General features: G+C 47.7%; 1 protein-coding gene across 9 annotated transcripts in view; it reads right to left on the bottom strand.

Annotated features, from left to right (window-relative positions):
- Positions 1 to 25342, bottom strand: part of IGSF9B (immunoglobulin superfamily member 9B) — a 151244-nt gene that overhangs the window by 25987 nt on the left and 99915 nt on the right. For 8 of the 9 annotated variants that reach the window (XM_039496563.1, XM_039496559.1, XM_039496557.1 and 5 more), the window contains 7 exons: positions 23752 to 23893; positions 23284 to 23429; positions 17943 to 18085; positions 10755 to 10895; positions 9291 to 9407; positions 6288 to 6438; positions 4533 to 4656 (listed from right to left, as the gene is read on the bottom strand). In XM_039496563.1, coding sequence (XP_039352497.1) covers positions 4533 to 4656; positions 6288 to 6438; positions 9291 to 9407; positions 10755 to 10895; positions 17943 to 18085; positions 23284 to 23429; positions 23752 to 23893 — 964 coding nt within the window. The remainder of the gene's footprint in view (positions 1 to 4532; positions 4657 to 6287; positions 6439 to 9290; positions 9408 to 10754; positions 10896 to 17942; positions 18086 to 23283; positions 23430 to 23751; positions 23894 to 25342) is intronic. The other variant, XM_039496558.1, reaches the window with a different exon arrangement.

Below are 25342 nucleotides of genomic sequence, written 5' to 3'. Positions count from 1 at the left end.
TTTGGAGATATGGCCTCATCTAGAGAAGAGAAAGAGATATAGTTAGGGAACAGCTAAAAGCTCCTTCCTTGTCTCCTCTTCGTCTGTGGGTTCCATTAAAGAGAGGTTGTAGGCTTAGAGAAGCGTCAACCCTAGGCACTATAGGAACAGAAGGTGACTTTCTTCTGGATTGAGTAACCAACAAGGTGCCTAGATATTTTAAGAGCAGCCCAAGGGGCCAAAAAAAGCCAGGGTGGACAGTCTAGTCTGCTGCAGAATATTTTATATAAATTTATTTTACAGAGAGAGAGAATTACGATGTACACAACACATGGAAAGCCACTAGCTATTCATCTGGGCAAGCCTACAAGCAGGAGATAAGGGATGAGGAGAAGACAGATCATGACGCAACAGATGGAGAAAGGAAGCATGAAACTATGGAAGTGACCAAGTGGGGAACAAAGCCACATGCACAGAGGAACTCCTCATACACCAGAACCAAAGAGTGCTGCGGAGAAATGAGAGTGGATAGAAAGTCTTTCCTGTTTAACGAAACTACCTTAAAAAAACCACAGCTCCCAGAATCCTGTGTCACACCAGCAGTTGGTATTGGGGCAGGGAAGAAGCTGCTGTCAAAAATGTTTGTCTCATTCAGGTCTCCCTGCGGCATTTAACCCTGCTGCCTTCACGCATTCCCTCCCACTGGCTCCTTATTGATGCCTGGCCCAGGCCTCTAAGCTATCAATCTCAGCAAGGCAGCTAAGTAACTGGAACGGCATGACACAGGAGGGGTGTTGGTTATAAATCCAGCACTGATCACCATCAAAGCATGGGGAAAGCTCTTCCCTAAAGATACTGCACAGACACAAGCAGCATGCTTGAGCTACCCAGCTGCTGTCCCATGGATTCTCTCCAAATGTCTATGGAGCTGGACTTGCATTCACAGCACTCACTGACAACTAGAGAAGAAGGGGGAAGGGCTAAAATGGAGTCTGGGCTACACACGGGACTTGTTGATTCCCACCAGTGTGTGATCCCCCTACTAGAGATATATTCAGAAGGTGCTGATATATTTACAAGCGCTTTAAGGTCCTTGGATGAAATGCACTCTATAGGAGGAAAGGAAAGTTAATAATAAACGGCGCTTGTTTAAAAAAATGCCATTCTCCTTTCCCAGACCCACCTGGACAGCTAATACAGGCAGAAGTAAATGACACTTAGATCTTTTTTAGAAGAGCAGCAGCGTCAGAGTCCTGGCCAATCCTCCTCTGACCCACACAGATTGTAACATCCATAACTACATGTGAGCTCCTGGCCTCTGCATTGGCCTACAAAGCCAAAGCCCCAGGCCAGGTCTCACTCCCATGGAAGGTGCTGTTCAAACCCACATAATACTATCCTAAAGCAGCACAACACACCACGAAGTCTCACTGAAACGTAGTTCTGAACACGGTGCACTTGGCAGGATGGAATTAACTTTTCAGCTCCCTGGAGCTTTATTCTGGTTTGTTCGTTGGAAGAGAAGTTGCCATTTTTGACAGAGTCGGGTGAAATTTATAATCAAAGCGTCCCAGCACAGCTAAAAGGGTGAGATATGGAACAACACTGTCAACATGGGGAGCTCAGCATAACAGGAGAAAACGTTAAGTTAGAAGGATGGCAGCAGCGGCCAACAAGGACAAAGGCGAGAAACAGCAGACTCCAAAGGGCTTGACCTGCAGGAAGTGTCTCTTTGAGCAGGGTCATATAAATACAGCAGGGAGAAGAATGCATAACCTTTGCCCAGATTTCCAGTCTGTGAAGGAGAGGAGGGCTGGCATTGATAAGTGGAACCCTAAGAATGAGCAGTAGCTCTGCAGCAGTCAAGCCTGCTTTGGCTTTCTCTTGCCAATCCATCTGGCACCATATCCCACAGGGTCTCCCTGGCTGACACGTAGGGTGACCAGATGTCCCGATTTTATAGAGAGTCCTGATTTTTGGGTCTTTTTCTTGTATAGATTCCTATTACCCCCCACCCCCGTCCCGATTTTTCACATTTGCTGTCTGGTCACCCTACTGACATGTCCCATGAGCAGCTCTTACTCACAGGGATGACTTTCTACAAGGAAAGTGGGCTCCTCCTCCTCTACCCAGCAGTGGTTCCCACACCACACCGGACCTATGGTCCATCACCACTTTGCAGTCCTTACACAAGGTTCGGGCTAATATCCCCCCATTTACACTTTCCTCTTCCATTGTTTTTTACTTTAGTCGCATTTTGTTTGGGATCTCAAAAGCAGATGGGGGATCCTGGCTTCTCAGGAAGTCAGCAAAGAATCTGTAAAAGAAGCTGGCAGCAAACAGCAGCAGCTGACATCCTCCTCCAAGGTGAGACGTGTTTCAAAAGGAAGGAGGTTTAATCATTCCTTCTCAAGGACATTTTAATCAGAGGCAGTTGTGTGAATTCTGCACTCTAAGCTCATTCTCTTGCTTGTTCAGATCTCTTTTCCTCCCTTGTCTCTCTATCCCCTTTCTTTTGTCTCCCCATGCTACTGCCCAGCCCCCACTTTCCAAGCTCTGGTATGTGGCTCTGTCTCAAGTAGAGCAGAATTTATCATGGGAAGCATGTATCCAATCTCCACTCTATCAGAAGACTCCATCTGGCCACATTAAGAAAAGAAAGAATGAAAAAATGAACTGGGGGGGGGGAGGGGAGAGAAGAAAACCATGGCTGAAACAGAGAAGGTCATCATCACCTTTACGTTTCAGATTTCAGTTGACAGAGATCCTGAGAAGGAACAGAAGGCGAATAAGCTCAGCATCCAAATGAGAAACTGGCCTCTGCTGCAGCCTACCATGGTTCCCATGACAAGGATAGACTGCAGAAGCATCTCCACAGTCCACTCCCCATAGGGAAAAGGAAGGCTGGCTTAAAGAGCAGCGCTACTGGGGGGGGCGCTACTTCATTCACAAATTGGGAGTGTGAATCTCTGACACTTACGCATGAGTCACACCACCATTGGCAGCCAGGTGCACGAATCCTGGTGCTACCATGCAGGTCCTTCTACGCCAGGAAGCTGTAAATTGAATGCTGGCACTAATCCCTGTACTGTGGGCCTCCTTGTGCTGGGATGCTGGATGTGTGAATCTTGGCACTACTGCTTAACGTGTCAATCCAGAAATACTCAAAAGCTATCAGAATTTGGTGTTTACTCTGGACAGGAGTTAAACAGCTTTTTAAATCTAGCAATCGTCAACTGTTATGGCCAATTATTATTGTAAAACAGAATGCTACTGACAATTCAGGTAGAAAATCAGAGTCCCTTTTCTTGTATCATTTGTTTCCATTAAGCAACCGTCTTCTTCCTTAGAGGTCTTCGATTCTTCGCAGAGCCAGTGGGAGCAGGAAATGGCCTTCACCCTTAGTGTATCTCAATAGGCAGAAGTGCTTTTCATCTCAGAATGTAGGGTCCAATCCTGCTCCATTGAGGCCAGCTGGAATTCCATCTTTGACTTCAATGGGAGCAGGATCGTATGTGGTGGATGTGCCGGTGGGAGTAGGATGCAGCCCGCTTTCTTACAGCTGTGGTGGCTCAGCAGGGTTACGAGGACTAAAAATGTAACGAAAACCCACTTGCCCCACTGAAGTCAGCAAATAGGAGACGTGTTCTGCGCAAGTCCTGAGTGGTATTATTAAAAAACTGGGAATGGGCAACAGGGGGTTGTGATTACCTGTTCTGGTCATTCCCTCTGGGTCACCTAGCATTGGCCACTGTCAAAAAACAGGACACTGGGCTAGATGGACCTTTGGTCTGACACCGTCTGGCCATTCTTTTGTTCTAGGACTCTGAATACCCGCAGGCAATTGTGGAGTAAAGAGGTGGCCTTTTGACGTCGTCACTTTCTTGAGAGTATACTTTAAAAATCTCTATATTTTCTGTCAGTGATTTGGCTGTTAAGCATTCAAGACAGGATTTTCAGTTCATCTTTAACTAGGTGCAGGTGGGAATTCATGTAAAAATGTATTTCCCCTCTAATATAAGCAGAGTACATTTTCAGGGCTGACAGAAGGACCAATGAATGGCGGACCTAGAGCCTTCTACAACAGAAACATATGCAAGGGCAAGAGGGTTGACAACTGTACGTGTCAAGACTTGTACATCTGTCTCTCAGATCCATTGGCAGCGGTGATAGGAAGAGGGGAAAAAAAAAGAGAGTCCACCAGGATGAACCCTCAACTAAGCAGCAGCAGAGCATTCGGCAAAAAATTATCAGAACCCCCTGCCCCCACTCCCACCAGCTCCCCACACTTCAGTTGTTCTGGGTCACCAGAGCTCCACAGAGCAAAAATGTCTCAGAGGATGTAAATGGGTGTAGCCCCATTCAAATCAAAGGAGCTACGCGGATTTACGCTGGCTCGGAATCTGACCCCATGCTTTTCACAGCCACCCTGGACATGGGAAACTCCCCTCACCCACCCCTGCTTAGAAATGGCAATGCCTACACCTGGCTCCAAGATCTGGCTGAGGAGAAAGGAAACGAAGCAGAGAGCAAAGCATGCTGGGATGACTCACAGAGGGCCGTACCAAACTGAGAATGTCTGCTCGTATCCACCGTCATAGCCAGGCTCCCAGGAGACGTTGGCAGAGGTCATGGAGACCATGACATGCACACTGCCCGGGGCATGAGGGCTTGTGCCTGAAGGTAGAGAGAAACTCAGTGTAAGAGGCAAAACAGAGAAATACACATACGCATACGTCGGGCAAGTCACCAGAGCACCCAGAAGAATGGTAGCCCTTGGACTGCAGAATTTATGGTTGTTTAAAGACACAACAGGAGCCTAGAGACATGGAAGCTTATTCTTAGAAGTGGAAGGACATTTTCCCCTGCCTCTGTGCGCTCAGAGAGGGATTTAAAAACTTTACGTTCAGGAGGCAAGAGGTGTCCCATTGGAGAATGCATCCAGATAGGTCAGTGGTGCCGACCACTTCTGTCTGTACTGGTGGTCTGATAATGCAGAAAAGGGGCCCATTCCAAGCACCAGCTTCTCCCAGCAGAAAGCATTATTGGGAAACATCAGTAGCTTTGTGTGCCCAGCACACCTGCCACACCTAGCCTTCCCAGCAGGCAAGTCCATTAATTAGAGTAACCACAGAGGAACATACTTTAGTATCTGGGAGCTCACAGGATTAAGAAACCCTCAAATTGTCTTCTAACCGTGCCGCGGCAGGGGAGGACACACTTGGCCAGCGAGGAGGGGAGCCCTTCAATCTGCCTCAGGACATGACCGTAATAAAAAGGACAGATTTAAAAACAGCACCACTGGAGTGTGAAATTAAAGGAAAACGTTGCTTTTCTTTTCATGGGAAGCGTCCCCGAGTAGTGCTTTTCAGACACACAGCTTGGAGCAATCATAGACAGAAAACATGAACCTCTCCTGACAGAGAAGCACACCCCTGCCTCCAAATTATCCAACAGCCAATCCATTCACAAGCTGAAAGTCCAGGTAATCGACTCCAGGAGCAAACAAAGGGTACGTCTACACTACATATGCATCCGAAGAAGTGAGCTGTAGCTCACGAAAGCTCATGCTAAAATAAATTTGTTAGTCTTTAAGGTGCCACAAGTACTCCTGTTCTTTTTGCGGATACAGACTAACATGGCTGCTACTCTGAAACATATTCATGTGTGACTATAGCCCACCAGGGATCCTGGGTATGTGCTTGGGTTACTAACCCGCACTCAAATCCATGTTGCTGCACCTTCAGTCACGTTACCTGCAGTAGCTAGATTAAAGCTAGCACCGGTATACCTACCCACACTACAATTACACCTTAAATTGCAGTGTCGATGCACCCAACGCCATCAGGGAGCCAGCTGCTGGAGATGCAGGGCTCAGATCAATTCAGAACACAAAGGAGGGTAGGGAAGGCTAGGAGAGGAATCCAAAGCTGTTTTCCCCACCCTCCCTCCCCACAGAGAGTCACGGATAATGTCCTATATGGAGGGCACCTGAAGGGACTAGTGCTGTCCTTCCCTCTCTAACCTCATCCCTCCCACTCAGCACCTTTTCCCACCCCTCAGCTGCTCCTCTGTTTCCCCCTCCATCCCCAACCGCCTTTATCCCCGCTCAGTCCTTTCCTCCCATGATCCCTTTGCCTGCTTATCCCCTTGCATGGCCTTTGCTCTCCCACCTTCTTGACCACACCCGCTCCTTTCCTTCCATTTCCCCAACCTCCACCCTTCCCTATTCCCCTTCAGTTATCCCCTCTTGCCATGCCCTCCCAAGCCCCCTCTCTCTGGCCCACCAGCTCTTGGCCGTCTCCTACCTATGACTGTAAGGTGAGTGCTGGCAGTAATGCTTGTGACCACATTGGTAGCGATGCACTCCCACTCCCCATGGTCGTCCTTGCTGAGGGATCGGAACTGCAGGCTGCCACCTGGAAGGGTGTTGTGCTTGCTTCTACTGGGCTTCCCTACCTTGAGCAAAGAACAGAGAGAGCAGAGGGGAAGAAAAAACAACAACTCAGAAGCACAGTGCAAGGCAGCGGCATGAGGTAACTCTGTTAGCTAGGCTCTACGGGCGAGACCCACAGAACAGCCGGAGGTCAAGAGGCTCCGGAACTTGGAGCCGACTACAAAGATCGGCAGATGGCAGCACGTTTACGGATTTTCAGTTGAACATGCCAATTAAAACGGCAGGATAATTAGACATAATGCATGCAGAACAGAGCTGTGTTTACAACTTGGCTAGGTAAGCATAAACACACAGACATACGGACACCACGGACCTCAGAGGAGATTCAACCTGGGACGTTCGGCATCCAAAGCACAAGTCTCTCTAGCACTTGAGATAAAAGAGAACTCCTTTAGCTGCAAGTAGCAGGCTATTGTAGTCTCTGGTGCCATCCACTAGAAGGAGATATGATCACACGCACTAAGCCAGAGTTTTATGTCAGTTAGGGTGAGTGATATGGATCTTTGATTGCTCCAGTTGACACTTTCAGAACCTAAAATGAGTAACCACTTAGTGCCCCCTGGAGCCTGCAAATGCACCATTAAGAACAAACCTGCCCCATTTTAAAAATGTGATTCTCTACCTTTTACCTGGTTCTAAGTTTACAGACTAGAGGTCAAATTTGTCTCAGTTGCAATGGTACAACTGAGCAGAGAATATATGTCTGTATACGAATGCTTTAAATAATACTCTGATTTACCCTTAGAAAGTAAATTGTATCCACACTATAGTGTTCTTCACTAAAGGTTCAAAAGGACATTTCACAAATAAGGCTACCAAGGCTGGAACCATTTGGGAAGAAAAGCCTAGGTGCTTTGTTTTGTTTTAAATGGAGGGGAAAAAAAGGTGACCATCTCTCTTTTGATGGCTGAGATGCTGGGTTACATAACCAGTGACATTCACACCCATAAACTGAAGTTGTACAAATTGCTTCCAAGTCCTCATTCTCCACAATGCGTGCATACCTTTTCTGTGGATTTCTTGTGCATAGCTTTGTTGGGATTTACTGGCCTTCTTCGCAATGTTATCTTTCAACACCTGTAAAGGGCTAGATTTTTTGGGGGGGAGACCAGGGCGATCACCACCCCAAGTGGCTACCAATGCTGAATCCAAGGCCTTCAGTGGCTTCGCCACAGAAGCCAGGTTTGAGTTGGCAGGAGCTTTCATGAGCCTGTAGTGTGTGTGAGGGCCTTTGGTTTTATGTTTTCTGGTGGAAGTCCAGACTAGTCCTGACTGAAAACACCAGAGGATGACATACCCAGGAATAATGAAGGCAGAAGAAACAGGAAAACACATGGAGCAGAAGGGGAGGTGTTGAAAAGCAGGAAAAATAAAGAAGAGGATTAAAAGACATGAAGGGGAAAGGAAATAAGATGGACAGAAAGACGCAAGTGTTGTAGAGCAGTGAGCAAATCACTTCAATTTCTCATTTTCTTACCGTATCCACTGAGGTTTGCACTTGGGCTATTTTATTATCTTCTGCCTCGAACCCAGAAAAATCAAGGGTGATGCCAGCTGTGCATGGTCTTCCACCGTGAGCCAGCACAGCCTTGCACTGACTGCCCCAACATGTCTACTTGTTTGTCCCGGTGGGAGCCTTTCCATCTCCCACTCTTTCTCCTACGCTAGATGTGGTGTAGTGCTTGGGAAATCCCAGCCTTGTGCACCAGATATGCAGGGCTGGAGAGCTCCACAAAACAGCAGCAAGTATAGAAGAAAGAGCAGTAAAAGGATGAAAGGCCTGGGGCGAAGGTCCTGCAGTAGGGACAAAGGCCTAAGCAGGTCCCACTGGTTTGACTGTTTTTCTATAAGAAGAATGGAGACTTGAGGGAAAGGGCCCACTGGGTAGCATGCGGGGGGACCTGGGAAGCCCACAATGAGTGACTATATTGGGCGCCGAGGAATAACTTTTGGTGCTACTGGTAAATAAGAAGCTTGTGTATTTGGGCAGAAGACCCAATCCAGAGGATAGAACTCTCCATCCCTAGCTGCCAGACTGTACAGAAGGGGAAAAGGCTACCCTTCAGGCCAAAATCCACCAGGCTATCATAGCCGTGGTCACAGAGCCATCCCATGACTTGCCAGTTCAAGAGCCCTGAATTAAAGCAGGATACCGAGACATCATTATTATGCCAATGCAGGCCGCATCACAGGGGCACTCGGGGACACAACTGAGACCAAAGAAAGAATTGGAATGGAAAGAAATACTTGAACACCTCTGGAGGGCGCACAAATAACAGGCTGATTCCTCACAAAGAAGAACGCACGTGCAGGAAAATGCCCCAGGCTGCAGAATATACATCCCATGAGGAAACCAAAGCAGCTGCAGAACTGCACTAAAAAAAGCCTGGTAGCTTCCACCGAGTGAGGGACACTTTCAAAAGTGCAGCCACGGGGGAATCCCTGCCCTACCATGGCCAATGCTCCATCTGCTGATGCAGCCAACACAGCACAGTCCCAATCTAGCACCCCAGGAGGGTTATTCCATCCTGCAGGTGACGACCCCAGTAGAAAGGATGGGGAAAGCTTCGGTGGGTGTTCCTGAAGTTGATACCAGTGTGAAGCAGCCAGAGGAGGGGCGTGGGGGCTTGCTCAGTTTTGCAGATGCTGCTGTGAAGGTTGCATGGTATTAAACACTGTTGTCAGGAGCTGGGTTTCCCCCACCCACCTGCGGGACAGGACAGCAGTGGTGCAGCCCGAAGCGAAGCAGCTGTACCTGCAGTTTGTTCTTACCGGGACAGAGAGTGTGGCTTCTCTGTCTGCAATATTCATCAAAAGCCAAAGGCACTGCAGATTTGTCTGGCAGGCCGGGTACCTTTCTCCAGGCGATGACAGGAAAGGGGTCTCCTGCAGCAGCACAAGGGATCAACAGCTCCCTCCCTGCCTCTTGTCTGTACTCCCAGCCTGGTAGCACCGTGAAATAGGGTGGGTCCTGCAGTGGAGGGAAAACTCAAGTAACCGTCACCAAACACAATCGGTATGTGTACGCGCACAATCGCTCCTTGAAGATCTACTCACAAATCAAGTTAAGAACCAGTGGGTTTTCATCAGAGCAGAATGATTTAAAATCACCTGTTTTTTTTTAATTCATTGATTTAAAGTCAGGTTGGGGTTTTGTCAAACGAATTGAAAATGTGATATTCAGCAATTTAAGCTTACAGCAAGTTATAAATGCTGGGAAAATTTCTAGAGGAACACCCTGCTGGGTATCATCATCTCTGAATTGTACATAACTAAATTCTACATAAATAAAAATATTGGAAATGAAGGCCCTGAACTTGCGAACACTTAAGCAGCTATGTAACTAACTTTTTTCTTTATGTTGAATGTTTACAAATCATTGCCAGTTAATCATCAAAATATAATGTTAACCATTACAACACCGAGCTTGTCTTTTTGTTTAAAAAAAGATTATGCAGGAACTTTACTCCCAAGAACAGTCTCGTGGACTTCATTGGGAATACTAATGTGCTTCAAGTTAAGCATGTGCATAAGTGTTTGCAGCACTGAGGGCTAAAATTTTATATTTTTTATAAAATCTTTGAATGGCAAAAATCTTTGCTTCGACGGTAACTTATTTTGACTCACTGTCTTAGCAAAGTTCTTGTGATTTAAAACACCCACATCCAAAATTTTCAAAAATAGGAGCCTAAGCCCATATTTATGCACCTAATGTGGGATTTTCAAAAACATTCAAGTGACTTAGGAGCACAAGTCCCATTGACTTTAAACTATAAACCCTGTTGGAGACGTATAACCCACTTCAATCACTGAAGCTTTCTTAACTTGCAAAAGTTCAATATATAGGAAGGTAGTTTTGGTCACAAATCTAGCACAGGCTATTTGCTAATCAATTTTGTGTTTGAGCTTATGTTTTTCACACAGTGCGACCATTACTGAGGAGACACTTATTTTTTTCAGCACACATGAGCACTTGAAGTAAAACTTTTTTTCTATAAAGCATCTGTGTAAAAATCTGAAACTCTACTAACTATTCGAAAGCTAGCTAAAGAAACAAGTACAAACCATCCATTGCAGCAATTAAAGAACTGTACAATGGAAAGATCTAGTGACGTAATTTTTTTAAAAATCATTTCAATATAAAAACTTTATTCTTAAAAAAAAAATGATTTTTATCCATCCTGATTTTTATAAAAACACATGCATGTGCCTCAATCCCAAACACCACCCCAGAGAACTCTTCTTTGGCATGATAATTCCATCATTTAAGAAACTACCAAAAGTTTTCTGATTGCAAGGAATCGAACAGGTATGTTACCTTCAGTACCAGTCGGGCAGGGGGGGACTGGCCCATCGTACCCAGGGCATTGTAAGGCACACAGGTATAAGTGCCGAGAGCTTCCTCTGTTACCTCCTCTATTCGGATTGACCCGTCTTCTAGCAGGTTCCAGCCAGAATACTGCAAGGCCCAGAGAGATGGGAGTTACCACGAGGCCAATAGGAGTTATTGCTATCCATGATCCCCAAACATCCCCTGAATGTTGCCTGCAATGCTTCTGCAAGCTGTCCAAATCTTATTACAAATAAATTTGAGAATGGATTAACGAGTCCCTGTAATTTCTGGACTGGAGATCCTGTGTGTTGTCTGAGACCTTTTGGTCCCTTTTCTGCTCTCATCCTGCAACACCTTCAAATACAGCACAGCTGCTAATGATAGCTCTGTATCACAAATGGGATCCCCTTTGCAGATCAGTAAAATGAGACTTTCATGGTCAGGAGTTCGAACCTCTGCTCCCTGGTTGCAGAGTTTCTACCACTCTAGGACTTTTCTTTTTCAGCTCCTTGAATTTCTCTCTAGATTATGAAAAACCCACTAAGATGCCAACCAGATGATTAGGATAGTTTCTTCTGGCCCATTTGGACTAGATTAGCATAATGGTCTCCCTTCTGGACTTAACCTATGAATCAACCACATTTCTCCTCGAGTCTGCCATAAAGCCGGGCTACTCAAAGAGCATAAAAACCACCTTTTGGAGCCAATATACAGCAATGGAACATCCAGATCGTGCAAATGTTCTTCAAAAGCATTCCAGAGCTCCTTAACCTCTACAGTTTCCTACCTCTAGGGAGCAGGGGCAAAACTGGTCTCATTAAGATACTTAATTTTGTTTGCAGTGTGACATCCTCTCTTCAGAGATGGAAAATACCTGTACTGGATCAGGCCCACCAAGGCCATCATCCCAGGCACCAATGAAGGATTGCTGTCTAATTCGCTGGTGAATGTATTTTATTCAATCTAGTTTGTATTGTTCCAAGCAATGGAGGTGCCAGCACTTCTTTCAGGAGGACACTCCAAGCCCTAACCAATCTCGATCTCGGGAAGTTACTTCCTCCTGACGTTCAGCTTGAGTTTTCTTTCGCTCAATTTCAAGCCATTACTCCCAGTCCTTCCTCCTGGACCACCCTAAACAACGTTTCTGCCATTTAAAGATTTGTACCGAGTCACGAAACCCACTCAAAACGTCATTTGAACAAATTCTTTTAATCCTTCCTGAGAGAAGTCATGTTGCTGCTGCTGCCTCTGAAATTCTTCCAACGCTCCACACAATTCTGATTCAGCTCCTCAGCAGTGGGGAGAGACACAGAGTTTGAACTTAACATGACAGCTGCTGAAACCAATTTCGTCAACAGTGCTGCAGCCAAAAGCAGATGTGTTTTTTACTAAGCTAACATTTCTCCGGAACATCCCAGGCTCATGCCAGGTGCTTGGTGACAAGTGGCACTGAAATGGTGAATCCCATCATTTTGCTTCTGCCTATTTGCTGCGTACAGGCTATGGCTGAGATTTTGATATACACCTTCCATTATATTTAAGGTAATGTGTCTAAATCTTCTAAACTGTTTGGAAAAAAAATCTAAGGTAACATATCCAATGTGTGTAAAACACTTAAGATGTTATCTGTAACAACGGTTTTAAAGGGAAAACAGAGTGGCAATGTCACTACCTCCAGGAATTTACAATCTAAAGAGACACTTAGAATCACACACAGAACAAGGGTTATTTTCCTTGTGATTTCATAAACAAAACAAAAAATGTCTCTTTTGAACAAAGTGAGGTTTAAATACGGCTTTAAAAAGATGTTTGTAATCATTTTGCAGCTACCAGCTGTGATGGCTAGTTATAATGGCTCTATCTGAATGGTATAAATCTATTGCTATAGGGAAAGTCGTTGGCACGGGGCCCTGGTAATGGGGTATGGAATACTTTGCCGTGGGCACTAGTTTAAATACACTACCCAGATCAGTAGTGTTCAGAAGTCATTACTATCAGCAGATGAATTGGTGGGGGTCCCAGTCCATTCTCTTTTGTATCCCCATTAGAGAGAAAAAATAAAGTCATCTGGACAACTGGGCCTTTGTTATTCTCTTTGGAGAGGTCAAGGACTCAATGTGCCAAGAGACTGAACTCCTCTCTGAGTCCTAGCAATGGACCCAACAACAGGGCACGGTTGAGGCAATATGGGGGAGGCAGGTATTGGCAACGTCAGTTCCTGTGCTGCGGACAACAGATGCTTGTCTCCAAGGCTACTGATCCAGCACCTGCCACCACTCCTTTTTTCTGGTATTGAAATGCATGCAGTGTCCAGGTTAAAGGGGTCAAGAGTTATAGGGGGTTGGACTAGATGACCTCCTGAGGTCCCTTCCAACCCTGAGATTCTATGGAAGGGACCTCGAGAGGTCATCTAGCCCAGTCCTCTGCACTCAAGGCAGGACTATCTAGACCCTATCTATCACTCTCAGCCAAACAAACTGAAAGGAGACCTTTCCCCGAAGAATAGTTGGAGCAAGAGTTTATATTCACAACTGGAATTTCTGAATTTCCTCCAGCTGACAGCAGCCATCTTATGGAACTCACATCTGAGATGCCCATGCCACGGGAGGCTGATACCAGAGATGACAGGCCATGTTCTAGATCCGCTGCGATCCCTGGTTTGGTCAGAATAAAAACTTTAAACCCTTAATATTTCAACAAAACTGTAAATATTGAATGTTTTGTTTAAATATTAGAAGCCTGAAGTCCTTGCTTGTATTGTTATACCAGGATTATAGCAGGATGGAGACTTTTTAAAAGGGCTTTTAACATCAGCCTCCCATAAAATGCCGAGTCGCCAAGATGGTCACTTTAACAGCAACACTGGCATTAGGTTTGTGAGGTTTAGATACTGCACTGATAGAAGCCATATGAGAACCTAGACCAAAGACTCCATGGTAGGACAAGTTTAACTGGCAGATGAGGTCCAGGTTTTTTTTCCCCGCCTCCTGGTGAGAAAGGTGGATTTACAAAGAGCTGCCCCTGAGCTTGTCAATATTTGAAATAGAAAGCAGGGGGTGGCTGTAAACACTCACAGGGGGTGAGTCTGAGACGGAGGGAGATTATCCATCCCCGCATCCACATGAGGGCATATTTTTTCAGTGGAAGAGGGGTTACTGCTGGAAAGAGCCAAACCATTAAGTCAGATTCCTAATTCACATGCCTTCTAGAAAGCCAGACAAGTTCCTTTCCCCCCACGCCTTTCCTTCATTCTGCTTCTCTTTCTCCAGTTTGCTGGGGTTTCTTCAAGTAAAACACACTTTGTAATTGTTTAAAAGGGTTTTCCTCTGCAGCCTTTGAAAGGGACCACACCTCCTCCCCATGTCTCAACTCAGCATTTCTTCCCTCTCTCTCCCACTCTCACTTCTCCCTCCTACTCTGCACTATGTCCAGTCTTCTAGGGATGGAGGCTCTAGGGAACATGGGCCCTGATCATCCTCCAGGTGAAGGAGGGCAAGTGGCAGAATGTACATGTAGGAGAGCTGAGAGCCCTGGCACTCAGCACAAATGGCCGAGTTCTCCTTCAAGTTGTGTCTGTCATAAATAGCACGCGTCTCCCTTTTGCAGTGCATAGTACTGAGATTTGTTCTGGGGCAGGAGGCTGGCACCTTCTGTTTAACTGAGAAGGGAATAAAACAGTGGGAGGAGGTTGGGACATTTAAATAGAAGTGAGAATTGTCTCTAGGAGGTGCTAAATGCCAGCAGCTCAGGGCTCAATCCTGAAAGGTACTGAGCACTGTGCCCCTGATCCAGCAAAGCACTTGAGCACCTGCTTACTTTTAAAGCCCCACAAGCAGCCCAGTGAAGCAGTACTGAATGGGGGAGGCAACCTAGTAACAGGATGTGGAAAAAACTCATCTACTCAATGCTTTTTTTGCCTCCGTCTTCACGAACAATGTCAGCTCCCAGATTACTGCACTGGGCAACACAGTATGGGAAGAAGGTGACCAGCCCTCTGTGCAGAGAAGTGGTTCAGGACTATTTAGAAAAGCTGGACGAGCACAAGTCCATGGGGCTGGATGCGCTGCATCTGAGGATGCTAAAGGAGTTGGTGAACGTGATTGCAGAGCCATTGGCCATTATCTTTGAAAACTCATGGCGATCGGGGGAGGTCCCGGATGACTGGAAAAAGGCTAATGTAGTGCCCATCTTTAAAAAAAGGGAAGGAAGATCATCCAGGGAACTACAGGCTAGTCAGCCTCACCTCAGTCCCTGGAAAAAAAAATTCATGGAGCAGGTCCTCAAGGAATCAATTTTGCAGGACTTCGAGGAGAGGAAAGTGATCAGGAACAGTCTGCATGGATTCATGAAGGGCAAGTCATGTCTGACTAACCTAATTGCCTTCTATGATGTGTTAACTGGCTCTGTGGATATGGGGAAAGCAGTGGACGTGATATACCTTGACTTTAGCAAAGCTTTTGATACAATCTCCCACAGTATTCTTGACAGCAAGTTAAAGAAGTAAGGTCTAGACGATTGGACTATAAGGTGGATAGAAAGCTGGCTAGATCGTCGGATTCAGTGGGTAGTGATCAATGGCTCCATGTCTAGTTGGCAGCCGGTATCAAGCGGAGTGCCCAAAGGGTCGGTTTTGTTCAGTATCTTCATTAATGATCTGGAGGATGGCATGGATTGCACCCTAAGCAAGTTTGCAGATGACACTACGGAGTGATATGCTGTAGGGTAGGGATAGGATACAGAGGGGCCTAGACAAATTAGAGGATTGGGACAAAAGAAATCCGATGGGGTTCAACAAGGACAAATGCAGAGTCCTGCACTTAGGATGGAAAAATCCCATGCATTGCTACAGACTAGGGACCGAGTGGCTAGGCAACAGTTCTGCAGAAAAAGGACCTAGGAGTTACAGTGGATGACAAGCTGGATACGAGTCAACAGTGTGCCCTTGTTGCCAAGATGACTAATGGCATTTTGGGCTGTATAAGTAGGAGCATTGCCAGCAGATCGAGGGACGTCATCATTTCCCTCTATTCAGCATTGGTGAAGCCTCATCTGGAGTACTGTGTCCAGTTTTGGGCCCCACACTACAAGAAGGATGTTGAAAAATTGGGGCTGGAGCAATAGGGCGCTGGAGCACATGACTTATGAGGAGAGGCTGAGGGAACTGGAATATAGTCTTCAGAAGAGAAGAATGAGGGGGGATTTGATAGCTGCTTTCAACTACCCAAAAAGGGAGTTCCAAAGGAGGATGGATCTAGACTGATCTCAGTGGTAACAGATGACAGAACAAGGAGTAATGCTCTCAAGTTGCAGAGGGGGAGGTTTAGGTTGGATATTAGGAAAAACTTTTTCCACTAGGAGGGTGGTGAAGCACTGGAATGGGTTACCTAGGGAGGTGGTGGAATCTCCTTCCTTAGAGGTTTTTAAGGCCCGGCTTGATAAAGCCCTGGCTGGGATGATTTAGTTGGGAACTGGTCCTGCTTTGAGCAGGGGGTTGGACTAGATGACCTCCTAAGGTCCCTTCCAACCCTGATATTCTATGATTCTTAAGCCCTTTTCTGGATTGAGCCCTTCATTCTCAACTTTATTTTAAAAATCACCACAAACAAGGGGAATAGGCAATCTGGCCATTTCCAACTCAACAGAAACTTTTCCACCACAAGAATCCATAACATTAAGGACACACAAAGGGATACGTCTACACTGCAAAAAAAAACACATGCAGAAGCAGCAAATCCCAGAGCCTGGGTTAATGAGTTAGGCCAGTGGTTCCCATCCTTTTTCGTCTGGCGGGTACCAGATGATGAGCTACCGAGGACCGTGGCCAGCAGACAAGCATCCGCCGAAATGTCACTGAGAAGCGGCAACATCAAGAGGCGTCGCAATAAAAAATCAGCAGCATTTTGGCAGCGACGCCTCTTGATGACGCTGCTTTTCGGCGGTGACGCGTCTTGATGTTGCCACTTTTCGGTGGCATTTGGGCGGATTCTTGTCCGCCGGCCAGTACACAGGTGCAGATAGATGCCCCAGCAGGCGCCATGGCGCCTGTGGGCACCGCGTTGGGGACCACTGAGTTAGGCTAACCTACATGGGTAAAAAATAGAGTTGATGCTCCCTCCACATGCACGGGGGCGGCATGCACGGGGGCGGGCAAAATACACATGCAACATAATTACAGAGCCCAAGCTGCAGCCCAAGCAAAAACTTCAACACTTATTTTTAGCTCCATAGCATAACCCCCTGCGAAGCTGAGCCAGTTGACCCAGTCCCTGAGACTCGCTGCCATGTTTTTTTTCTTTTCTTTTGCACAACACAGTCGTACTCTAAGCATATTTGTATGACGGTCCCTAGGGCAAGAACGAACAGGCAGTTCCTCCCACTAACTGACTTCCACTGCCACACGCTTTTGACACGTCGGCCCCAGATCCCACCAGCATCCCCACCTGATTGACCCCTCTGAACCAACTGCTACAACCTCTCCCACTGGGTCCCTGTGGTACCCTGGCCTGACCCGCTCCCTGTGCCAACCAACCACCATACAAAGCTGAGAGACGGGGACACAAGGTTGAAGGCCAGCCCAGGCTGTGTCCCCCTCAGTCCTCTCTAGTTCCCCGGCTGCTTCCCTCCTTCCTGTGCTCCCTGAGCCTGCTGCTGAGAGGGGTAGCTCAGTGCCGCTACAGGCAGCCCTCAAAGCACCCTACAGGGGCAGGTGGAGGAAACGATCTCTGGTCTCCGGCCCCTGCAGCACAGCAGAGGCAACCGTGGCAGCAGCTTGGGGGGAGGAGAAAGGGAAAGGAGACATGGAGAGATAATGGCCGACCCTATGTATGCTGGGGCAGGGGGTATTCAAGGGGAGGCTGGCAGCAGCGGAGGGAGTATTTCATGGGCAGATGGGCTGTTATAATTTTGCCTGTCCTCAAGGGGACCGGTCAGGTAGGTGAGTGGAGACCGAACTGGGGACTTGTCTGTCCCACTACGGTGGCTGAACCTTCCCTCACAGCTCCAGTGACATGCCTGCCTGCCCCGTTAACTCCGGACCCACAGCCGCATGCTGCCAGATCCTTCCCCGTAGCGCCCCATGGCGTCACCGTTTGACACTTCCCCACCACGTTCGAAGTGTCCCCCACTTCTCTTTCCAAAACAGCCCCGTTGGTCTTTGCCCAGACACAACTTTACCTTTTCGAATCGCAGGGGGCGTCCATCTTTATTCCACTTGACGAAGGTGACTGGCGGTTCTGCCTCCACCGGACAGCGGATGTAGCCATGTATCCCAATGGGAACATATAGGATGGGTGGCATGTTCACCACACGGGCGGGATCTGGGGGCAGTAATAGGAAGTTATTTTGAATCACCTTACCCTTCTTTTCCCTCCACGTGAACAAAACTATATGCCGGGGTGGCCTGACCGCTGCTCACTAGCTGCACGCAGCTCTTTTACCGTTAAAGTGCAGCTTGCAGAGCCCCCACGATCCCCACCATTCTCTACCTACCAGACCGGGGGGTGAAGCTCAGGGCTTCTGCCCTGCGGCAGGGTGGTGGGGCTAGGGGCTTCTGCCAGAGACGAGTAGTGCCTGCTGAGAGTGGGGGGGCTGCGCACAATTTAAATGTTCGGCCCACCCCAACCGCTTGAGTCATGCCCCGCTTCTTCCCCTTAACGGCCCCTCCCTGCAACTCCCAGGTGTTTGCTGCTGCCTCTCCACGGGGAGCTAACAGCAGGGAGGTGCTGCTGCTCTCTCTCTGCAGGGAGATGCAGCAGCAAAAGCACTGGCTCTCCCTGCAGCTCCCAGCTGTTGGCCCCTGCTTCTCCCCATGGCTGCTGTTCCCAGCAGCTGCCATGCAGGGAGGGGACCCAGCGGCACCATGTGACCAAGCAGGGCCAGCAAACCTTGGCAGAAATCTGGGGTGGCATGTGCCCCCACTCCCCATGTCGTCTCTGGCTTCTACCCAGCAGAGAGGGAGGTCTCAGGGCTTCAGCCCCAGAGGGCGTGCCTCCCGCAGGGCTGAAGCCCGAAGCCCCAGCAGGTACACCCCAGTTCTCAAACTTTTGAAGATTGTCGTATGCGGCTCAGAGGGTCGGTAATTTTGGCCACCCAGCTATATGCTCTTGTCACTGTACCCTGGTTTGGGAGGGTCAACGTCATTGTTATAATGGAGTGCAAAGCCTAAACACTAACTCTGCCGCATCCATTACCCTCTGGCCCTGGAAGACCATTATCCTTATAGTCCCATTATCCTCTTCGAATCCATTAAAAATATTTAGAATGTCTATCGAGCCTTACGTACTCAAAGCATTTCACTTTGACCTCCCTACCCTAAGCTGCAGGCCCATGTACAATTACCGTTAAAAGAAAAATACACATGCAACATAATTACAAGTGTCTGCACAGCAGTATTAAAACACTCCCTCTCCTGCAAAATCTAAGCTCCTTCTCATTCAACCTCAACCACTCAGGCTCTGCAACTCGGTACACTGTTGGATCGAGGAAGCCCTACCATCAAGGGTACTCCCCTGAGAGCACAGGAAGCTGAACACACACAGGCCATAGCAGCAGCGTGGGTAGTCCAGCTAGGGGTGGCATGCAAAGGAAACAAAAACAGAACAAAGACAACCCAGGGTTATGCCCTGTTTTGCTTCTTCATGTCAAATCACAGCAACAATTAATTCAAAGCCAACAGCTAACTAGTGACTCCAATGTTTTTAACAGAGGTGGTGAGCCAAGCTGGGAGCTGCAGGTTGTCAGACCCCCATCTCTGCCCACCATACTGAAGGGATAGGTACTTACACCATTCATTCCACAGAGCCACACAAACCATGCTACTTGGAAACAGCTAGTGAAGGAAATACACAAGAGCTGAAAGAGAGAGTAAAGAGAGCCCATTGCTGTGACCCACTGGGGAAGGAGGAGAAAACGGGGAACAGCCAGGAAGCCTCTATTTGAGGGGGTAAAGAGAGGGAGAAGATCAGAGAGCTCCTAAACTGAAAGCACCTGGATGGAAAAGGTGTTCCCGTTGAAAAGATGAGATAGCAAAGGGCACACATGTCCTTCCCCAATGTCAAATTACCATCCCCAGGTGCTACCTAGCTCCGTATAACTCCCACCCACAGTATCTGCATATGAAATCAAATCCTCCCCCTCCCCTTCTCCTTTTGCTGGTCTAGCAACCCCATCACCTGCTTAGTTTCCAGTTCCCCAAACATTATATAGAGAGGAAAAAAGTGTTAGAAGGTGTCAGTAATTCCCCAAGACAAGCACAGAGTGATGGGACGACCCTGCCACTGTCAGGAAGGAAGGGGGTGGGATAGCTCAGTGGTTTGAGCATTGGCCTGCTAAACCCAGGGTGGTGAGTTCAGTCCTTGAGGCAGCCACCTAGGGATCTGGGGCAAAATCAGTACTTGGTCCTGCTAGTGAAGGCAGGGGGCTGGACTTTGGAGTCCCTTCCAGTTCTAGGAGAGGATATAGCTCCATTATTATATATTATAATACAAGACTGATGGGAACATGAACAAGTCAACAGGGAAGAATTAATCCTTGTTAGTTGGGATTTGGGGTGGAGGTTGTTTGTTTCCTTCCCTCCCCACCTACAGATTTGATGGCCAGCCAGTAGGGAAAAAACAAAAACAAGAAAACTGCAGCAATATTAAAGGCTGGAAACTAAATTATTAAAATCCACACAAGAATCTTACATTATTGCTTTCTGGCTGTGTCCTGGGGCCATTCAGCACGGATATTTGCAGGAATCCGGGTGCACATATGTGGAGCAGGGGAATATGGGACTGCTGAAGGTGTTTTTATTCCACAGGCTCACTGTCTGACATTTTTAACCCTAATCACTCTCTCCAAACTGCTAATATCCAGCCAGGAGCTACCAAGGTCACGTGATTGTGGTAGTGGCATCGTAACCCAGATTGGAAAGTAGTTTATCATATGCAACTTGCTTTATCCCTCCTTAGTTTAACATCATGTCTTAGGAAATGTAATCAACAAGACTGGACAGCTCAAGGGATCAGTAATGGCCTACAGAGCCTTTCACTTCTAGGTCACTGGCTGAAATCCAGCCTAGTTCAGTAACCACCAAAAGCTGTACCATCTGATGGTGGCTTGTGCGAAACAAGTTGGTGGTTTCAGTCTAAAGTCTAACAGAGAAGTGATCATCACAATAATTGCCCACCCACTCCTTTTGTTGAGGAATCTTAGCAGAGAGGCCAAGGACTTAATGGGCCCTGGAGACCAAATTCCCCACCTACTCTCACCACCAGTCTTAAAGCTGATCCTTCCAGACGAGAGATGAAGCTCCCTGACTCAACAGCATATGGGAAGTTTGTGCTAACACTGCCCCAGCACTGCTAGGTAAGGAGGGAGAGAGGACTGCATTCTCCAAGGCTGCCAGTCTGGCACCTGTCACCAGTGCTAAATTTACTTCTAAAAAGTAGTTCTCTTTTAATGGAAGAAAGTTGACCCATGTGAAAATGAGGCACTCTTGCTCTCAGAGCATTAGCAAAGATCCCAGAACAAGGATAAAAGCAGGTGTTTATTCTAACCAAGGAACTGGATTATTGCGAAGGGACGCCGAGCACGCCTTGTAGCTTTAAATGACAAAGTATAAGAATCCCTCCCCGCATCTCCAGGACCCAGGTGAAAGAAAAACATGTGCAAACCCCATCTTTGTATGCCTACTCTCCATGGTGGTTTCTGATGGTTATGAGCTCTGAAGTGAGCTTTGGGTCAGTGGCAGGATAGATTTGATGTTGTGAAGCAACATACCCTCCCAAAAGCAGAGGTCTGTCCAGATGCCTCTGTAAGCAGTCCCTAAACTTGCATCCTTTTGAATAGGGCACATCCTGGGGACAGTTCTCTGGCTCTGAACTTTGCTTGTCTGTGAGTTCATATAAGAGAAGGAACTGGCTTCTTAGGTCTCCCAGCTCCTTAATGTACGTTTATTAATGATCCATCCATAGCCTGAGTCTATTGGCCTTCAAGAGGAAGCTTAAGACCAATTGGTTTGTTCAGACTTTTGCCTCCCCTTATACAATCAAATGCTACAGTCTTACTATAGTAACAGGCCAAATCACCACAACAGAACCTAGCTCTTCTATAGCACTTTTCATCAGTGCATCTGAAAACAGTTCATACGGGAGGTTTACTGATGGGGAAAAATGAGGCACAGAGAGGTGAACTGACTTGCCCAAGGACACCCAGCATGCTAGGGAATAGCAACCACGTCACTTGAGTGCCAGGCCAGTGCTCCATCTACTAGGCTAGACTGCCTCCAACATCACTCTTGTAAGCAACAGCCATTTGGAGCCTTACCACAGAACGCTGTAAGAGGGGAGGCATGTTGAATGTGAAGACACTGGGAGAAACATTCCTTTCAGAGTCTGTCTCTCTTCAATTTATTTAGATCAGTTACTGCTTTGTATTTCATGTTTCCAGGATGCCAACACACCCGGAAGACAAGGCAGCATTAACAGGTTTTTATAATTATGCATCAAAATATAACCACACACTTGATGTGATGTGTCACGGCCCAACTTCCCCCACAGAACAGGACGGAATACAACTGATAATCAAGACGCTATTATTAGCATTCACAGCCATCAGCCGTCAAGTCCGATACTCTGGCTGGCGTTTGAAAGGCTGGAGAGATTGGAACCAATAATAATCTTTGCACCTAGACACATTAAAAAGGAGCACAATCCCATCCATCAGTTTTAGGCATTTCAGTAACGCCCTTCACCGTCATATCTGACACCAGTAAAGTACATCTACATAGCATTGCCCAACACAGACAGACAATCACAGTGGTTCTATATACTCTCTCTCCCATATAGCAACGTCCAAGATCACAGCTAGACTGCACAGGGTGCAGTCATTTATGCCAGCACAGAGTGGGTGCAATCTCTAACTTTCTGATCTAGCACTATTTTATCCTCACTTTGCAGCGGGGTACGTGCCGGGACAAGATGCAGGACAGTGGTGAATCAAGGCCCGAGGACACTGCATGGAAGGTTTGGGGTATTTTGTATGTGAGCGTATGCTAGCATTTCCTTGCCTTTGGTTCTGGTGGAAAAACTCTGGAATAAAGATGGGTCAAACGTTATGCTTCAGGGCAGGGCATCCTACCCATGCTGCAAGGCATCAAGTTGTTAGCTGGGAGTAGGGTATTCATCTTCCTCTGAAATATCAGCTACTGACAGCATGCTGTACTTGATGCATCAACTGTCTGATTCATTATGGCAAATGCCAGGTACCATTGCATTAAACAAAGTAATGAACCCACACACTCCGCCAGCCAGCCTCGTCTCATCAGACCCAATAATCTACTGTGATTTTATTCCCTCCACCTCACTCCATATGTTGCCGTCATGTCACAGTAACCCTAAAAGTTACACTGGGATAGCACAAGGAATGCCTCTAGGCAGGATTACAACAATGACATTATCTAAGCCATCTTCTTCCCATAGCAGAAATGGCCCGTAGATCCCTCAGGCCTCCCTGCCCCACCATCTCCACTCACACTGCACTGTCAGGTAGGCAGAGGCGGACGGTGAGCGGCCAAGGCTGTTGCTAGGAATGCAAGTGTATTTCCCAGCATCGTCTGATTTGACACGGAAGATGATCAGCGTCCCATCAATCAGGATCCGGACCCTCAGTTTCAGGTCACTGCAGGGGGTGAGAGAACAGAAGGGAAAAGGTGGGCAAAAGGGCGGGGAGAGAACTGGAGTGAGGAGTCAGTACCGAGTTCCCCTCATACAGAGAGGGGAGCGGCTCTCAGAGCCAGCCACAGGGAGCTGTCAGGGAAACCCCAAGGGCAGCAGTGCAATGCCTGGATGGGTGCACTGGCCCATGGTGGGGGCAGAGGCGCATTGCTGGGAGAGTATCCCGATTCCCTGGGGAACAGCAGGCTTTGAGAGACAGAGAGAATGGCTCTGCGACAAGAGGCGCTCCTCCCAGCACGGACCGAGGGGCCAAGAGCCGAGCTTACTTCTTGAAGTAGACGTTCTCCTCCTCCCAGTACCAGGTGTAGGTCATGTTCCCTGGATACGCCTCGGCCTGGCAGGTGAACAGGGCATCCTGGGAGATGTTGACGGTGATGTTCTCTGGAGGGGAAACGATGAAGGGGGGTCCTGAGGGAGAGCACGAGAAAACCAGTTACCTCAGCCGCCAAAAAGCTCTGGCCATGAACAGCCTCTCAGGGAAGAGGCAGCATCTTTCCCCTTAGCATGTAAGGTCCAGACACCTGTAAGCACCTCTGTGTATTCAACTGGCCTGGCTCCCATAAGACGGGCCTTCAACCCAGAGCCTCTGCCAAAACATAACTAGATTAGGGATAAAGCTCTTCACACTGGGGCAATTCTGATGAGCCAAGGCCCTCTGGAAGAGCGGGATTAATGGGTGCCCAGCACTACCCTAGGAGAGGGCTCTGTCCCTTTAAGGCACGCAGGGAGTGCTGTAAGAGGATCATGCAGACGCAGCAAAAAGGGGGGTAGTGGGGACTGGAACAGGGTTAGACTCCAGAGCAGCAGAAGCTCTGACCTTGGTCTAAATGAGAGGACAGAGCTTCCAGCTAGCTAGTCTCCGGTGTCTCCCCCGAAACTCCCTCCCAAAGGGCAGTTTTAATCAGTGCCGCGGGGAGAGCGCAGCGCATGAAACAGACGCTCAATATTCAGTCTCTGAGATCCCCCTCGGCAGGGAAGAGGGGAAGGAACGGAAGTGGGGAGGGCAGCAGGGAATACAGACAGCTTAACAAAGCACGCTCTGCCAATGTCATCCAGGCTGGCACCCATCCTGCTGCTGTCGCCAGGCCAACCACACTAACACAACATGCACTGCACCCTCTGTTAACCTCTCTATTCACTGAGTTCACTCCCGAGCTGCCTCCTCTCCTTCAACCTCTTTCCAGGAACCAGCACAGTGGTTTCTAACACCACCTGTGATGAGAGATGGTTACTCAGTAGCAAGGTCCAGGAATCAGGGCTATGGTAGCACATGCTTTTCTAGTGCTTAAAGCAAGGAGGACTGGGAGTTTCTTAAGTTCATTTCCAGCTTTGCCACTGGCTTCCTAGTTGACCTTTGGCAAGTCACTTCATCTCAGATTCCTTCCTCCACCCATTTGTCTATGCTGGAAGAAAACAAAACATAACCAGATACACAGCTCCTCCCGGTCTATGACAGCTAACACATTTCCTAACAGGAGGCATTTGCCCAGCGTAGACATGGCCCGAGGTTAAACACAGGCATGCAGCAGCAACCTGCCTGGAACACTATGTGGATTAGTTAGTTAATGTCTGCAAAGCGCTTTGAAGATGGGAAATAGCATACAAGTACAGAGCATTATTAAGTGCTTCAATAGGTGTGAAATGCTAAGCTCCCTTATCTTGCAGCAGAAATTGACCAAATAAAAGATTTATACAGAGAGAGGAAGCAGGCCTGCAATGAGGACGAGACCCAGCAGGTGTCATTTTTATTCTGCACAGCATTTTCTCGTGTTTTGCAAGTCTTCCCACACTTATTTAAAAAAAAAAAACAACCATCAGAGCCTCTCTGTTAATCGGGATAGCTGCTTAATCAAAGAG

Source organism: Mauremys reevesii, linkage group 12 (assembly GCF_016161935.1).
Source record: "Mauremys reevesii isolate NIE-2019 linkage group 12, ASM1616193v1, whole genome shotgun sequence".
NCBI lineage: Eukaryota > Metazoa > Chordata > Testudines > Geoemydidae > Mauremys > Mauremys reevesii.
Note: the sequence above shows the minus strand (reverse complement) of the source record. Positions and strands in the feature narration are given on the sequence as shown.